The sequence below is a fragment of the Papio anubis genome, chromosome 10, assembly GCF_008728515.1.
Source record: "Papio anubis isolate 15944 chromosome 10, Panubis1.0, whole genome shotgun sequence".
Classification (NCBI taxonomy): Eukaryota; Metazoa; Chordata; class Mammalia; order Primates; family Cercopithecidae; genus Papio; species Papio anubis.
Window position 1 is genome coordinate 56761832 of NC_044985.1, and position 16811 is coordinate 56778642.

General features: G+C 40.9%; 1 protein-coding gene across 5 annotated transcripts in view; it reads left to right on the top strand.

Moving 5' to 3' along the window:
• The first annotated feature begins 355 nt into the window (after positions 1 to 355).
• Positions 356 to 16811, top strand: part of MAP3K20 (mitogen-activated protein kinase kinase kinase 20) — a 191289-nt gene continuing 174833 nt past the window's right edge. The window contains exons 1-2 of one of the 5 annotated variants that reach the window (XM_003907619.5): positions 356 to 525; positions 15925 to 16117. In XM_003907619.5, the coding sequence (XP_003907668.1) occupies positions 15959 to 16117 (159 nt within the window). In that variant the 5' untranslated portion in view covers positions 356 to 525; positions 15925 to 15958. Of the gene's footprint in view, positions 526 to 14776; positions 15753 to 15924; positions 16118 to 16142; positions 16395 to 16811 lie in introns of those variants that run through there. The other 4 variants (XM_009182459.4, XM_009182455.4, XM_009182458.4 and 1 more) reach the window with 4 other exon arrangements.

The following is a 16811-nucleotide window of genomic DNA, read 5'->3' on the forward strand; positions in this document are numbered from 1 at the left end:
GAAATCTCTACGTTTGTCCCTTTCCCAACTAGAGAATTAACTCTTGCAGGGCACAAAACAGCCTCTATTTCTTTGCGTCCCCGGCGCCTGTTTGTTGAAGACTGAGTTGAAGGAGTAGCAGGTGGTGTTAACTCGTCAAAAAGATGGTGGCCAGGGGGAACACCCCCACAGCTCTCCCCCGACAGCAGGGCAGGTGTGCCTGGGGGCCTCGGCGGGTGCCGGGGCGCGGGGCGGATGGTGCCCCCCGTGCGCAGGCCAGGGAGGCCCAAGCGCCTTCCCCACGCCCCGCTCGCCCGCGCGTGTGAGGGGAGGGCTGCCCGGCCGTTCCGCGCCGGGAGGTAGGTGGTGCTGTTGCCGTGACTGTCTTCCTCATTGGCGCCGGGCAGAGAGGCGGAATGTTCAACTCCTGACTCCGGCGGAAGCGTGGGAGCCGCGCGGGCCGCTGTCGTCCCAACCCCCGCCGCCCTCGTCGCGCGCGGGGCCTCCGCGCCCCCGGCTGCTGCTCGCGCCCGGCCTGGGAGCCAGGTAGGGTCCAGGCTGGAGCCCGCGGAGGGCGGGGAGGGAGGGGGCGAGGCCCGCCGCGCTCGCGAGTCGTCCTCGCGTCTTGGGGCCGAGGTTCCGCCGGGGCCCGGGAGTCCAGGCGGCCTCGGGATGCTACTTGGGGCTCCTCTCCCTGACCCAGGACCCGCGCGGCGGCGGCGGCGGCCGGAGCGAGCATTCGCCGCGCCGGAGGAGTCCTCGCGGGACCTTGGCCGCGGCGCCGCCAAGTGCGGTTCGGGAAAGTTCGGGCCAGTCCCACGGAGAAGTTGGTGCCTGGAGGCGCGGGGCGCAGGCCGGAGCGGCTCGGGATTCCGCGGCCCTGGGCGTGCGGCACGGGCAGGGGCTCTGCAAACAGGAGAGCCGGCCAAGCAGCGGGTGGTTGGGGCACTGTCGGGAGGGGAACCGCGAGGCCCCCAAATCAGGGCAGGATGCAGGCCACTTCCCAGCACTCGCTGTGCGTGCGAGGAGGGACGACGAACTTCTGCTTTTCTAAGAACTCGGCCGCTAGCGGTGTTGCTTTCCATCCATTTTCTTTCATTCTGTTTTCCTCACGTAATTAGGCCATGCGAATAACCAGCAGGAACAATGAACACTAAAGATTAGTTTTACAAACATGCGTAAATGTATCCAGAGCCACCCAGAGCCGCCGCTCCCCGCCCTTCCTTCCCCGGGCTTGGGCAGCGTGGAGCGCCCGCCCTCTCGGGCTTCCCCCTTTCCTCCCACCGGAGCCCGGGTTGTCCCCTTTGGCGACCCTCAGGCAGCCGTCTTTTTGTGGGCTCCCAGACCTGCACCAGGCCCAGAAGTACTTACCCAGGCCGCCGCCTCGCCTGGCCTCGCTTGCCCATGACAGCTTTCAGAAAACTTTAATTCAGGACTGGCTAGATGACATCCGATTGCCTAAAAAAAATTTTTAAAAAGGTTATCTCTGTTAGATCACCGAAAATGTTATGTTTCTGATGCGCTTTGAGATCGCGCATAAGCACTGTTTATGGGGAACTTAATTACTATTTTTGTTAGTTTCTGTAATAATGAAAGCAACACAATTTAGGGGCCCATTCCAAGTATAGTACAGTAAGCAGCTCTCATTAATAATGGTGTGTGAGAATCGTCTTACAGAGTGAATTTGAGGATATTTGAATTAAGATTGTTGAAAACAGTACTTACTTTAACCCCAAAGCTGTTTTAGGAGAGACTTCTTGTTTCCCTGACCTTCCTTGAAATTAACAGCTAGGATTTAGTGGATCCAAACCTCCAAACACGTTTAAAGACAAAAATAAACAAGTGATTCAAGGCTAGTTAATGTCCTCCTTGTAGTAGGCCTATCTCCACAGTGAAATTTCACTTGTTTTTCAATTTTCAAAAAAAAAAAAAAAAAAGTGATGGCTGCATTTTAATTATGTTTATGGTCATTTGTAGAGTATTTGTTTTAAATTCCTGCTACTATAGTGAGAGATTTAGGAGACTGTAAATGAATACGAATTTAGTTTGGGAATAGAGAATTAAGATAAAAATAGTCTTTTGGACCCCTGCAATGTTTATTTTAATCTTTCACAATTTAATTCCTATAACTTTTTGAGATTATTTGGGGAGTTTTTTAACTGCAAAATATTGTTGTTTAAATAAAAAAATTTAGTGATAATAATTCCAGAGTAAATGACCATGATGCAATTGCAAGGACTTTCTTGTCTAAAAAGGCAAATAAATGATCTGTTTTTCTTATTCTTTTAGGGAATATATAAGGACACAGTAAAGAGAGGGAAAGAGAGAAAAATATCCAAATATTAAACACGCGGACTTGGATCTAAAAATGGATGGTCAAAGATCTTGGGAACTAAGGGGCCTTCTTGCCAAATAAGGAAACTTGGCAAGTTGCACTGTGTATTTTAACTTAGCACAAGAGTGAGTGTTATTGGCAATATATTGGCTCAGAGCCTATCAGGAATGAGCAGTGAAACTGACTTCGATAGGGCTACAAAATTATAAATAGGAGGTATGAGGGGTGTGGAGTGAATAATCCAGTCATCAGAGAAAACACTGAAGAAATTACAATGATGTTTCATGAAAAGAAGTCAGATGTAAGGTGAAGCTATTGGTGTGGAGTGAAAGAGCAAAATGGACAGTTTATTTTAGAAATTGGTAGATTCAGAAGAGATGAATCAATGTTTTTTGTTTGTTTGTTTTTTGTTTTTGTTTTTTTTTTTCCTTAAACTGGAAAAAGGTGTTGTAGGGATATAGTGCTTCTTGGAATAAGATAGCCCTATGTCTGTATCCTGAGACGTTGGAAATAAAAATGAATTTAGATCACTTGTTTTCCATTTTATTCTACCCAGGACAGATTGACAGGGTGAGTGTCTTGTCTATCTAAATGTAATATGAACAGTTAAGGCCCCTTTTGGTCTTACTGCAAGGAAGATTTAGGCTAGTCTTTTGGCAGCTATTAACTTTGCCTCAGTAGACACAAATAAGCAGAGTTCCAGCTGTGACCAGAAAATTGTACCTGGTAAGGTAAGAGGACTATGAATGCTAGAGCTTAGCTTTATTTGATGGATACATGGGTGCTCTTATGTCAGACCCTCCTACGGAAAGCTGAAGCATCGATTACACCCTAATAGCTGTTAGGTAATCCCAGCACAGTAGAATCTGTGAGAACAAAGCAGCCACACATTTGACACCTTAACCCCAGTGTCTTCAATTGTAATAGGAAATTAAAGCCTCAAATTGAACTTTAGGTGGATGGTAAGCAATCCAGTAATTACTGTAATAAGAAAAGAGTTAGTTTAAATAGGGAAAACAAAAGGCAAATTAGGAGGAGGAGGCAGAATGTTATTAACAAAAAGTCACGATATGGTAGAAAACAATGATAGGACTTTGGAGTTAGGCCTGAATTTGACACAAGTTGTGTCACCTGTAAGGTAGTTGGCTTGAGCTACTTTCATACCCTTGATCCTCAGTTTTCTCACTCAATATAAGTTAGAGACAGTAGTACCTGCTTCTAAGGATAAGTACAGTCATGTGTCCATTAATGATGAGTATACGTTCTGAGAGAACTGCATTGTTAGGTGATGTAGTTGTGTAAACACTGCAGAGTGCACTTACTGTTGCTGCTAGGCTACAGACCTATGCAGCATGCTACTGTACTGAATAGGCAATTGTAACACAATAATAAGTATTTCTATCGAAAAATAGAAAAGGCACAGTAAAAATACAGTATAAAATATACGGTATCAAAGATAAAAAGTGGTACACCTGTATAGGGCACTTACCATGATTGGAGCTTGCAGGACTGGAAGTTGTTCTGGGCAAGTCAGTGAGTGAGTGGTGAGGGAATGTGAAGGCCCAGGACATCACTGTACACTACTGTAGACTTTATAAACACTATACACTTAGGCTCTACTAGATTTATTTAAACATTTTTCTTCAATAATAAATTAACCTTAGCTTGCTGTAACTTTTTTGCTTTATAAACTTTAAACTTTTTTTTTTTAACTTTTTGAATCTTTTGAAATAACACTTAGCTTAAAACACAAACACATTGTACAGCTATACAAAAATTCTTTATATCCTTAGTCTGTCAGATTTTTTTTCTATTTTTAAATTTAAAAAATTGTTTTGCTCCTTAACCTTTGTTAAAAACTAAGAGACACACACATCAGCCTAGCCCCACACAGGGTTAGGATCGTCAATATCACTGCTTTCTACCTCCACATCTTGTCTCACTGGAAGGTCTTCAGGGGCAGTAATGTGTATGGAACTGCCATCTCCTATGATAACAATGCCTTCTTCTGGACACCTCCTGAAGGACCTACCTCAGTTAACTTTTTTTTTTTTTTAAGTGGAAAGAGTATAATCTAAAATGAGGATTTAAAAGTATAGTAAATACATAAATGAGTAACACTCATTTATTGTCCTTATCAAGCATTGTGCACTGTACATAATTGTATGTACCATACCTTTATACGGCTGGCAGCGTAATAAGTTTGTTTACACCAGTGTCACCACAAACACATGAGTAATGCATTGTGCTATGATGTTAGGAAACTGTGCCATCACTCAGCAATAGGAATTTTTCAGCTTTATTATAATCGTATGGGATTGCTGTTATATATGCAGTCCATTGTTGACTAAAACATAGTTATGTGGTGCATGACTTTATGAGAAAGCACATAGAAATGCTCGTGACAGTGCATGAAAATTCAGCCACTGTATCAGTGTGGTAAAGAAGGATGTTTTACCACATTTTTCAAGTTATACACAGAGCTGCTTGCCCACTGCCCTAGTCTGTTTTCTGCTGCCAGACCAGTCTATCACAGCCTGGGTAATTTACAAGGAACAAGGGTAATTTATTTGGTTTATGGTTCTGGAGCCTGGAAAGTCCAGGAACATGGCCGTGGCATCTGGCGAGAATCACCCATTGTGGAAGGGTGGAAGGCGAAAGCAAGCCATGAAAGACAAAGAGAAAAAGTGAACTCCTGAGGTATTTAACCTACTCCCAGGCTAACAGCGAGAATCCATTTTTGACCTAATCACCTCTTAAAGGTTCTGCTTCCCAGTACTGTTACATTAGCAACGAAGTAATTAAATTTCAACATGAATTTTGGTGGGTGCATTCCTACCATAACACTCAGCTCTTCCAGCTAAGGCTTGCCTTTGGTACCCTGTCCCGTTCCCAAGTCATACTTATGTAGTGGGTAGGTAGGTTTTCATAACTCCTCTCCTGCTTAGGGTTTCTAAAGTATGCTTTAGAACCACTTGGAACCATTCTTATAGCTGATTTTGAGCAAGGCCCAACACCGTTCTTTCTGGATTCATCTCCGGGCTTCCATTTAAGAAAACCAAAAAGAAAAGGAAAGAACTTCTGTCCGCACATCATGTAGTAAATCTTTACTTATTAAACTTTTCTACCAAAGTACTCTGTTGTGGGGAAAAATGAATGTTTTCCTTCAAGAATTTGTCCATATAGCCACAGATAACCCAATGCAAGCAAGTACTTGCTTTAAAATTTTGTATTTTAATCTTAAAAATTTATGTGGATTTTGCATTCTCTTCTGTCCTTCTCTGTTTTACTTAAATTGAACAAATTGATACAAACAGATACATATTTATTCCCCCAGATCTTTTTTTCTTTAGAAACAGAGTCTTGCTATGTTGTCCAGGCTGGCCTTGAACTCCTGTGCTCTAGCAATCCTCCCACCTGAACTTTCCCAGTAGCTGGGGTTGAGGGTATGTGCCACCTTGCCTGGCTTATTCCCCATAGTGTTAAAGTGAAATTGATGCTGTAGGACAGCTGTTTATTCATACCACCACCTGCACAATACTGTGTAATACCACATATGGGAATAAGCACACGAGGAACATGGGATTGGTCCTAATAAAGAGTCCTGCACCATTAAACTGTGCAGCCCAATACTGCATGGGGTGGTGCAATTCCATTTTGCTGATAAAAGAATAGGGTAGATCATCATCCAAAGAGTTTTGATGTTAGGTGATTATACACTGGCTTTCAAGACAAAGAAACCTCTTTGCTCTGGGAATGCGGGGGAAGGAAGAGGAAAGTTTTAGGATAGAAACCTGGAATGTGGCTCTTAGCTTCCCACCCAGTTTGGGAGGAGAAATTGAAGAAGATGGCCAAATCATTTCCATTATTTCCATCACTGATGTGGTTCACTGTGCTTCTCCATGATGTTTGGTGTCGGGTTCATAACTGCCTCCCTCGGAAAAGGAAGGAGACCGTCTATACTTTATAGTAGATTAGTCATCAACTCACAGGGTTGGAGTGGGTCTTAAAGTGGATTCATTCTGCTTTCCTAGCTGATGCGAGTCTCCCACTCCCACTCCACACCCCACGTCTCATTGAACTCTCTTGGTGGTGGGTCACTCGCTACTAAAGAGGGTGGCAGATTTTCTTGTTGGCCAACTCTAAACCAGGAATCCTCTTTTTTTTTTTTTTTGAGACAGGGTCTCACTTTGTGCAGTGGCACAATCATAGCTTATGGCAACCTTGAACTCCTGGGCCCAAACTATCCTCCCACCTCAGACTCTCAAGTAGCAGGGACTACAGGCATGAACCACCACACCTGGCTAAGTTTTATTTATTTATTTTTTGTAGAGATGGAATCTCACTATGCTGCCCAAGTTGGTCTTAAATGCCTGACCTCAAGCGATACTCCCACTTTGGCCTCCCAAAGAACAAGGAATTCTTTCTGTAACTTTCATCCACAGATAGCCTTGCCTCTTGATCATCAAAACATAATATAAGGTCTTAGTCTTCCCTAGTTTTACCATCCCCTTTCCTTTCACCCTCCATCTTACGTTGGGGTTACCATGTTTTAACCCTTGCATTCACCCTTCTCAGGGAGTGTTCATTCCAGGTACTCAGTCCAAAGCTGTACCTGTCTGTCAGCAGCCAGGATGGTCTGATATACTTTCTATTTGACAGAAAACAGTTTGGGGTACAAACGAGCTGAGTAGCAGCAAGACCTAGGGTGGGAGCAGGATAGGTGGTAGGTGGCGAATTTAAGTGAGCCTTGTGTACTCATGGGCTATGACTTTCTCCCCATCCTCAGTCCTGACACCTGTGAATTCCTCTTCTAGCCAAGCCCTAGAAATCCCTGCTCTCCGTGCACCCTCACTTTATTCAACTCTGGCCCCATTCTCCTCATGCCACAAGAAGCTCCCAGTTACTCAACACAGCAAGCCCACGCAGCGGCCCATGCTGTGGCCGTAGGTTGTATCCAATTCGTTTCCTAGTTGGGCTTCTATTTGAGCACAGACATGTTTCCACGCAGCATTTCTGTGGCATAAGTGCTCCAACCAACTACATTCCTGTGCCTCCCATCTTTTACTTCTGGTAACAATGTTTTTGGTAAGGAAGTGTGTTGTGGAAGTTGATTTTTATTAATTGAAATATTAAATTACTTTATTTCAATAAGAATGTTTAGCTTATTTTTATTCTTACCATTGCTCTAACTAGAGAGTTACATTACTCTTATGGTAAAGATAGAGGAGGGGGAAAACATGAAACAATGGCTATTCTATTTTTTAGATTCTTATTTAAAGTTGAGTTCTCTCAGATATCCATACCTAAAGTCTTATTTACTGAACCCAACCTACTCTGTATAAGATACACTATATTTTGAACTAGAAATTCCATTTGACCCAGCCATCCCATTACTGGATATATACCCAAAGGATTATAAATCATGCTGCTATAAAGACACATGCACACATATGTTTATTGCTGCACTATTCACAATAGCAAAGACTTGAAATCAACCCAAATGTCCATCAATGATAGACTGGATTAAGAAAATGTGGCACATATACACCATGGAATACTATGCAGCCATAAAAAAAGATGAGTTCATGTCCTTTGTAGGGACATGGATGCAGCTGGAAACCATCATTCTCAGCAAACTATCACAAGAACAGAAAACCAAACACTGCATGTTCTCACTCATAGGTGGGAATTGAGCAATGAGAAGACTTGGACACAGGATGGGGAACATCACACACTGGGGTCTGTCGTGGGGTGGTGGGAGGGGGAAGGAATAGCATTAGGAGATATACCTAATGTAAATGACAAGTTAATGGGTGCAGCACACCAGCATGGCACATGTATACATATGTAACAAACCTGCACGTTATGCATATGTAACCCTAGAACTTAAAGTATATATATATATTTTTTTAAAAAGATAAACTATTTTTCTAGGAGCAGTCTTGGAGGAAGAAGGGAAATATCTATGGTAGACACAGTACTGGTTGATTCTATTCATATACCTAGTCTTCAACTTTTATTTTTTTATTTTTATTTTTTTTGAGACAGAGTCTCACTGTCACCCAGGCTGGAGTCATAGCTCACTGCAGCCTCGACCTCCTGGGCTCAAGCGATCCTCCTGCCTCAGCCTTCCAGAGTGCTGGGATTACAAGTGTGAGCCACTGTACCCAGTCAGCTTTTATCTTTTTTAGTTATTAAAAAAAAAAAATAGTAGAACAGCAGTCCTGTTGAGGAATAGAATCTTTGACTCTTTGACCTTGGTGTTACGGATAAATACACTAAACCAGAGCTTTCCTCAGTTTTTTGAAGATAAGACTCAGGGGAACAAAAATTGCAGAACAGTGATTCCAAGTGGTGTTCTTTTAATACACATGATGACAAAGCACATTTTATTAATTTATTCACTGATCTATGTTAAAGAGGCTGAAATAATATTAGCATAAATATCAAGGCAGCAAGTTTGGCAAAATAATTTGCTGAATATTGAAAGCTCTTTTCAAAGAGTATCTTTTTTGTCATATCCAGGTCATGATAAAACAAGTTAAGTTTTTCTTCCTATATTGTATAAAAAGTAAACTGGCAACCTTACTTTTTGAAGAAGGGGGAAAGGGAAGTATGAATTAGGGACAGGAAAAAGAGGAAGGATCTAAATTAAGAAATACAGGCCCATATAAAACCACAAGATAGAAACATCCAGAGAAAGTTCAAAGACCTTTTTTCTAGTAAAGTTAATCCTTTCATAAAGCAGATTTTTATTTTTATTTTTACTTTTAGAAATGAGATCTCCCTGTGTTGCCCGGCTGGGCTCAAGTGATCCTCCAGCCTCGGCCTCCCAAAATGCTGGGATTGCAGGTGTGAGCCACTGTGCCCAGCCAAAGTAGATTTAATTTCTTAAAAAAATCGTCACTTGCAGGTATTGGATAAGCAGGTTATATAGCTTTCCTGGGTTAGATGGCCATTGACTATGCAGCCGATAAGGTCTGAAAGAAGCTAGTGGTCACCAGGGAAGGAGAGGACGCTCCAGCACCCTACCAAAGTGAGTGCTATCATTGAATAAATAGATCTTAGCAATGCTGATATCCAAAAAGTGCAAAAAAGAAAATATTGTGTTTTAGCAATTTAAATATTCACATTGTGAAAAAAGTTTAAAATAAATTTTAATTACTTAACTAATAAGATCTTTCAGAAATCACCAAAAGCAAAAATGGCAGTTAAACAGAGGAGTGAGAAAGAATTAGAACATATGCAGAGAGGAAAAGGATTTAGGGATCAATAGCACATTTATTTATTAATAATTGCTTTGCAAAACTAAGAGCTATAATATAAAACAATTCTGAAGATGGGGAGAGGAAAGCTATTGAGGAGAGCATACCTGACCATAAAAGCTGAAAGAATAGATGGCTAAATATGACATCAAGGGTTATTAAAATAATGAGAAAACCATAATTTCCATTAATTGCATGTATACCGTATGCTGGGCACTGTGCTCATGTGTGCACTTTCACAGCACTGGTATTATTGCCAGTGAGAAGAGTGAGGTCAGAGGGGCATGGTGCCTTGCCCAAGTAGCTACTAACAGATCTGCTGGTAGATCTCTCTAGTAGGGGACTTTCGCCTGAATCATGCTACTTCCCTGTTGAAATATCTCTTATTTGGAAGTGAGATGTATCAATGAAGTCAAATACTGTGCAAACTTGCTAACTTTGGGGCTGTCAGTTTTGTGACATTGAATGGAAAAGATCTGAAATGTTTTATTTATGCATCTGGAAAAGCCACAGTCTGAGAGAAAGTGATTTGTTAAAGTTACCTTACTGAGAGGTGGAGGGAGAGTTCAAACTCATGTCAATCTAATTCTAAAACCTTGCTTTTTAACGTTAGAACTATAATAGGGTCATTTTTGCTTTTAACTGGGCAAAAGTAACAGTGAAAAGATAAATGACTTATTTGAGGTCAACATGGATCTAAAAAATCAAGCAAAATAGGTCTGTGAATAGAGAAACTTAAGTCTACTTTTTTGGACTAGAAGATTGAAAACTTTAAAAAGTAAAATAATTCTTTAAGATTTCCTATTTTCATATAGTTCCACTTTTGATAATTAGCTGATGCTGCTATATATGCTTTCAGCCATTTAATAGTTAAATTTTTTTGAAATTTAAGCAAAATTTTAAATTAAAATTTTTTTGACATTCTACTCAAATAGTGAAATGATTGGATTCAACCACCAAATGATTGATTTTCAACGTTTACAGAGTTATGATGCCTTATTTTACTTTGATTTTTGTGACATGTCTGCTCTAACCCTTCAGTGTTGTGTGGTAGATACTTAACATTTAAAACAGCTTTGAAAGTTTATAAAACAACAGTTAGAATGCTACAAAATTGCCTTTTTTGTAAAAGCAATTCTGTTTTTTTTTTTTTTTTTTGGAGACAGAGCCTTGCTCTGTTGTCCAGGCTGGAGTGCAGTGGCGCGATCTTAGCTCACTGTAACCTCTGCCTCCTGGGTTCAAGTGATTCTCCTGCCTCAGTCTCCTGAGTAGCTGGGATTACAGGCACATACCACCATGCCTGGCTAATTTTTGCATTTTTAATAGAGACAGGGTTTCGCCATGTTGGCCAGGCTGGTCTTGAACTCCTGACCTCAAGTGATCCACCTGTCTCGGCCTCCCAAAGTGCTGGGATTACAGGCGTGAGCCACTGTGCCCGGCAAAAACAATTATTTTAATACAGTGAGATGAAAATGTTGGATTTGACTTGATATACCTTGTAAATAAATTTATATAGATGACTTTTTATTAAATTCTGGTATATTCATTCAGTGCAGAATACATTTGAAAAATTAGAACATAATTTTATCAAGTAGCAGTCTTCCCCAACATGCTCTACGTATAAATAACTAGCCACTCAGATTTTTCATTCTTCTGGTCATAAATTGATCCCTTTGGAAAAATGATTCTTAAAGGAGAGAAAACTCAAGGGGAAAAATATGTATATATGGTCTAACTTTCACGTATATGGGAGTGGAAATCTCAACCAAGTTTTTCAGCTACATCCATGATGCTTTGCCAAGCTCACTGGAGTTAAACCTGTACTTATACACCCTAGATTACTAGTTTCTTTGGTATTCAGTTGGAACTTAATTTTTTATGGTTTCAATAAAACATTCAAGTAATTGGATAGTTCCATTCACAAATAGCCAGTTCCCACATGGCACGGTGTATCACAGAGTAGCAGTGATTCTGTGAAGAATGTGGCTAGTTGCCTCCTGTCAAGTGGTGACATCCTGGAGAAGTGTGCTTCTCAGAGGTCAGCCTTTTTCTGTGACCCTTAGGTCAGTGTCAGTTGTGACTGATCCTACCTCAGTTCATCTGTATTCCCTGGGTTTGTTCCGCAGCATAAGGCTTAGATGGATTCATATTGATCTTATCCTGCTTCAGACCTCTACCTTTGTTTTGGAAAGAATTTCTCTCCTCCTCCTTCTTCCCTGACCCTGGGATTCAGAGGGACCCAGTACTGGAGGTCCCAAATACACTCTCCTCAGTCTTCCAAGAAGCCTAGGCAGCATTTCCAAATCAGGATTTGCTTCAGAACCCGCTGGGGTACTTGTAAAAATTACACACCTTACGTCTTACATGACTTGGTTGAAATCTTTCCAGCTACAAAAGGTATAATGGAAGAATAACCAGAAACTATTTACTCACTTATTCAACAAATGCGTTTTTAATGGAGAAGCTGCATAACTGTGTACCTGGCTGTGTAGTAGGTGCTAGGGTCCAGATGTAAACAGAACTGAGTTTTGACTTTAGGGAATTTATAGTCTGGTGGGAATTAAGTGGGAAAGATCAATGGGTGAAGAAAGGTGCTGTGGCATAGAAGAGGGAGCATTTAACTGTGCTCGGGAGACTCAAAGAGGTGGTCAGGGATAGAAGTTCACTGGGCAGAGAAGAGTGTTTGAAGCAGAGACACTAGTCTGTGTAGAAGTGTGGAGATGTGAGAGGTCAGTGTATATTGGGAAATGCAGGCAGTTCTTCGTGTGTATGGGAAATGAGATGACATCAAGTCAAAGTGGCTATAAGTGGTAAATGAATAACACAAGAAACTTTCCTGGAATTAGAACACTTGAATTACAGATTGAAAGAGTTCACTGAGTGTCCTACCAATGAATGAAAAAGACTCATTCCTAAACATATCCTATTAAAATTCAGGATTCCTGGGATCAATAGAGGATCCTAAAAGCTTTCAGAGAGGAAAAAATAATGTAAAAATGGTTAATAATCAGTAACATCCGACTGCTCAGTAGCCACATTAGAAACTAGGAGAAAATGAAGTAATACTTTCAAAATTATATGGAAAATTGTTTCCTACCTAGAATTGTATGCCCAACCAGGCTGCCAATCAAGACATTTTAAGATACACAGATTCTCACAAAATTCTATTCTGTGTGCTCTATTCAGGTAGCTAATGGGAGATATGTGTTGTCAAAACAAGGGAACAAAACAAGAAAGGGAAGACAGGAAATCCAAAGACAAGGTTCTCACAGACGAAAAAGGTGAAGGAAATTCTTAGGATGGTAGCCAACAGGAGTCCCAGTCCAAGTCAGGCCTAGAGAGCAACCATTCCAGCCAGACTGAATCAGGATGAAGGGTCAAGAAGGAGTGTCTCTAAAAAATATATAGAACCAAAGAGTAAAAAAAAAAGAGAGAAATTACTTGTCTTAATTTTACTGAGAGAAGTTTTGCAGCTTCTGGGAGAGATTAATGAGGTGGATGTGTTAGGAGTGTAAAAAGCTAAGCAAACAACAGTAAAAAAGCAAAAACAGGGCAACTAATAATTCTAAGAGAATCAAAAAGTTATACAAGAAAGGCAATGTAATTATTGAATCCTCCATGGCACTGCTGGGAATAATGTTTACTTTGTTGGGTTACTGTAAACACTATTAACCAAATGTTACAGTGTGGTTGGAAGCTGGGAGGTTTGGGCAAGTGTGCCATGTTTGTATGCATGGAGGTAGAGGGTGATATATGAGAACTAAATTCTTGTCTTCCACAGGAGAGGTTAATAGATAATATCTAAAATGGAAAATCAAGAAATAGTAATGTAAGCACATTCTTTAGAAATACAGAGTTCAGTGCCAGAAGAAAATGCTAAAGGAGTTGAAATTAGTTGTGTCTAGAGAGTGGGAATTGGGTATGGGGAATGGGGAAGCAAGAAGCTTCTATTTCTTATGATAAGTTTTGTAGTTCAATTTCATTGTAATGCTTTTATAAAAATAATTAACAAAAATGTAAACCTAGTGTCTGTAATGCTTGCAAATGGTGTTTGACATTTGGTTGAACAAACTTTTTAGCTTGCATACTCTATATACCTACCTTGGCAACATCCCCAAATTTTATCCAAATTTTGTTCTTTTCCATGTTTAAATAGGAATTACAAAATGTTGGTAATGTAAACTATTGATTCATATATGTTTATAGACTATATTTGGATACTGTGATCTTTCCTTCACTCATATTTTTATGTGGGGTGTATCTTCTAAACTTAGAGGATGAACAAATAACCTTTCCTCTTTCTCGCCTTCTCCCCAAAGTAGAGTAGCGTTTGACTTCGTGTGAGAAATGAGCATTCTTCAGTGACCTGATTTTCCTGAAATGGGATGGCTAGCCAGCTGCGTGCTAAGATCTTTGAGCTGCCTGTGCACTTTACTCAGCAGAGTCCCAGGCTTTTTATGGAGAAATGTTGCCAGTTTATATGGATACAAACCAACCCCTTCTACCTTTTTATTTTGAAAAAAAAAAAAAAAAAAAACCCTCAACAGAAGAATGGAAAGAGTAGTAAAATGCCCAGATACTTGTCACCTAGATGGGCTAGTTCTTAATATTTTGGCACACTTGCTTTCTCTCTCCCTCTCTCTATTCCCATGTACTTTTTTGGGTGTGTGTGTCGGAGAACAGGGATGAGGACTGAACCATTTTAAAGTAAATTATAGACATCATACTTTAAAATGTCTACATGCATTTCCCAAGCAATACATCCAAGGACATCCATCTATAAAACAAAAATACCATTATTTGCCATGGATGAATTAATATCATCTAATGTATAGTTAATATTTAGATTTCCCTAATATCCTAATAATATTTTCTATAGTTTTTTAAATCCAGAATCCAGTGATCATAAATTATATTTAGTCATTGTGTTTCTTTCTTTCTTTTTTTTTTTTTTTTTGGAAATGGAGTTTTGCTCTTTGCCTAGGCTGGAGTGCAGTGGCACCATCTCAGCTCACTGCAACCTCCGCCTCCTGGGTTCAGGCAATTCTTGTGTCTCAGCCTCCCAAGTAGCTGGAATTACAGGTGCCTGCCACCACACCCGGCTAAGAGACAGGGATTTGCCATGTTGGCCAGGCTGGTCTCGAACTCCTGACCTCAACTGATCCACCTGCCTTGGCCTCCCAAAGTACTGGGATTACAGATATGAGCCACCACACCCAGCCTAGTCATTGTGTTTCTTTAAGTTTTCCTTATGCTAGAAGTTTCTCTGCAAAACAAAACAAAACAGAAAACAAAAAAACCTTTCATGACATTCACAATTATGAGGAGCCTAGACCAGATGTTTTGTAGAATGTCCTAGAAATATAGATTTGTCTTTTTGCTCCCTCATAAGGTTCTGGTGTATGCTTTTTGCAAGAATACGTGCACCAACTTTTTTATCCACCATTTTTAAAGTTTTTATGTAGGTTCAAAATTTTAGCCCAATTTTAGTTCAGTTTTTGTGTTTGTAAGTCTCATTAATCTATGGTTTGGCATAGGGTGTTAAGAATGGCCACTTACCTGGAGAATAGTAAAACTCTGTAGACCGTAGGAAAGATCTCTAGAATAATCTCTGGGAGGGGTAATACGTTTCTCTGGAAACAAGCATAATATTTTTTAACGTCCTTGGCAGTATTCTTTGGATGACTTAATATATTGTAATCAAGGGCAAATTTTTCTACTCTTTAAGTTTTGTTACAATATACAGTCCAGGGAGCCACTTCTGGCAAACACTTGACCAGCTTTTCTGTTATCCCTAAGTTGAAAGTTTGTTTTTGGAGTCTAAACATTGATTGTGTGTTCGGTTTGCAACCCTTTGGCTGTCCGTGTACCAGGATGCTCAGCGGCTTAGGCTGTGTATATTTTGTGTGAAGTGAGCGCAGCGTGGAGAGGTGGCATGCCTTAGATGCCAGGGGAGCTATGCAAGCTTGCTGTGGAAAGCATGCTTCCCGCCTGTCAGGGCTTCCTGATAGGAGACCTGGTGACACAGTAGCCTTTCGGCAGAGCTCCTCGGGATGGGTAGGAAGTGCTGCTGCAGGTTTTGTCAGGGGGAAATCTGAGCCATTTCTCTGTGGACAGCTGTGTTTCAAAGTCTGGGCAGGTTGTTGTTGAATTTTGCGTGGGCTGCCAGGGTGAGTGTTTTCATTTCGATTTGTTTATAATCTTGCTTTTCTTCTTCCTAAGTCACCATGACTTTCTGGAAGTTTCACAGGACTCGTTCGTGATATATTATCTAAAGTAGGATTCAGAGGATTTAGCCTAATATATTTGTAATTCAGCTTTTCTTTTTCTCTCTTTCTGCAGATTTTGTGGAAGTATAATACTTTGTCATTATGAGATGTCGTCTCTCGGTGCCTCCTTTGTGCAAATTAAATTTGATGACTTGCAGTTTTTTGAAAACTGCGGTGGAGGAAGTTTCGGGAGTGTTTATCGAGCCAAATGGATATCACAGGACAAGGAGGTGGCTGTAAAGAAGCTCCTCAAAATAGAGAAAGAGGTAAGGTCTTTTCCAGCTGACAGAAACAGTCACGATACCACTTATGTAAACTTTTTCAACCTCGAGTTAGAGGGTCACAGGGTTGCAACAGATCTTGCAAGGCCTTTGGGGCTGATCCATGAGGCCGTTCCCAATTTCCATTCTGGGAGCCCCATAAATAGAAATTATTGCAGCGTGTGCTTTAGGGTTGAGTTCTACTAGGGGTCAGCTGAAGTAAGAGGATTTCTTTCCAGGGCGTGAAAGACCGAATGTTCTGTGAGCTCTCCTGGAGGCAGAGGTGAGATTTCAGACCTTCCCAGGGTTCAAACGTTTCTCTTCCCTAGGGCAGCCAAGAGGGGTCGGTAAAGAGTAATGTGTAAAGTTTTTATACCCTTTCCATTTTCTCTGCTTGAACTTCTGGTCATCAGCAATTGTCTTTTAAAAGATAAAAGGCATATTTTTTTTTTAACTGAAATATGCAGTACCTGTTTCTTGGATTTCACCTCTACTTAAGGCTAACAGTGATGGGCTTTGTATTATATAGAAGTAATGGGTGCCAGACAGAGAGCTGCCCTGCTAGTAAAATCAGAAAAGGGTCTTGGCTTTCGGAGCCTGGGATTTATGCTGGTCCTAGATGAGCTCAGAGCTCTTAGAACTTTCATCCTTATCAGGAATGAGATACAACATGGTTATCACATTCAGTTTGGTACCATGA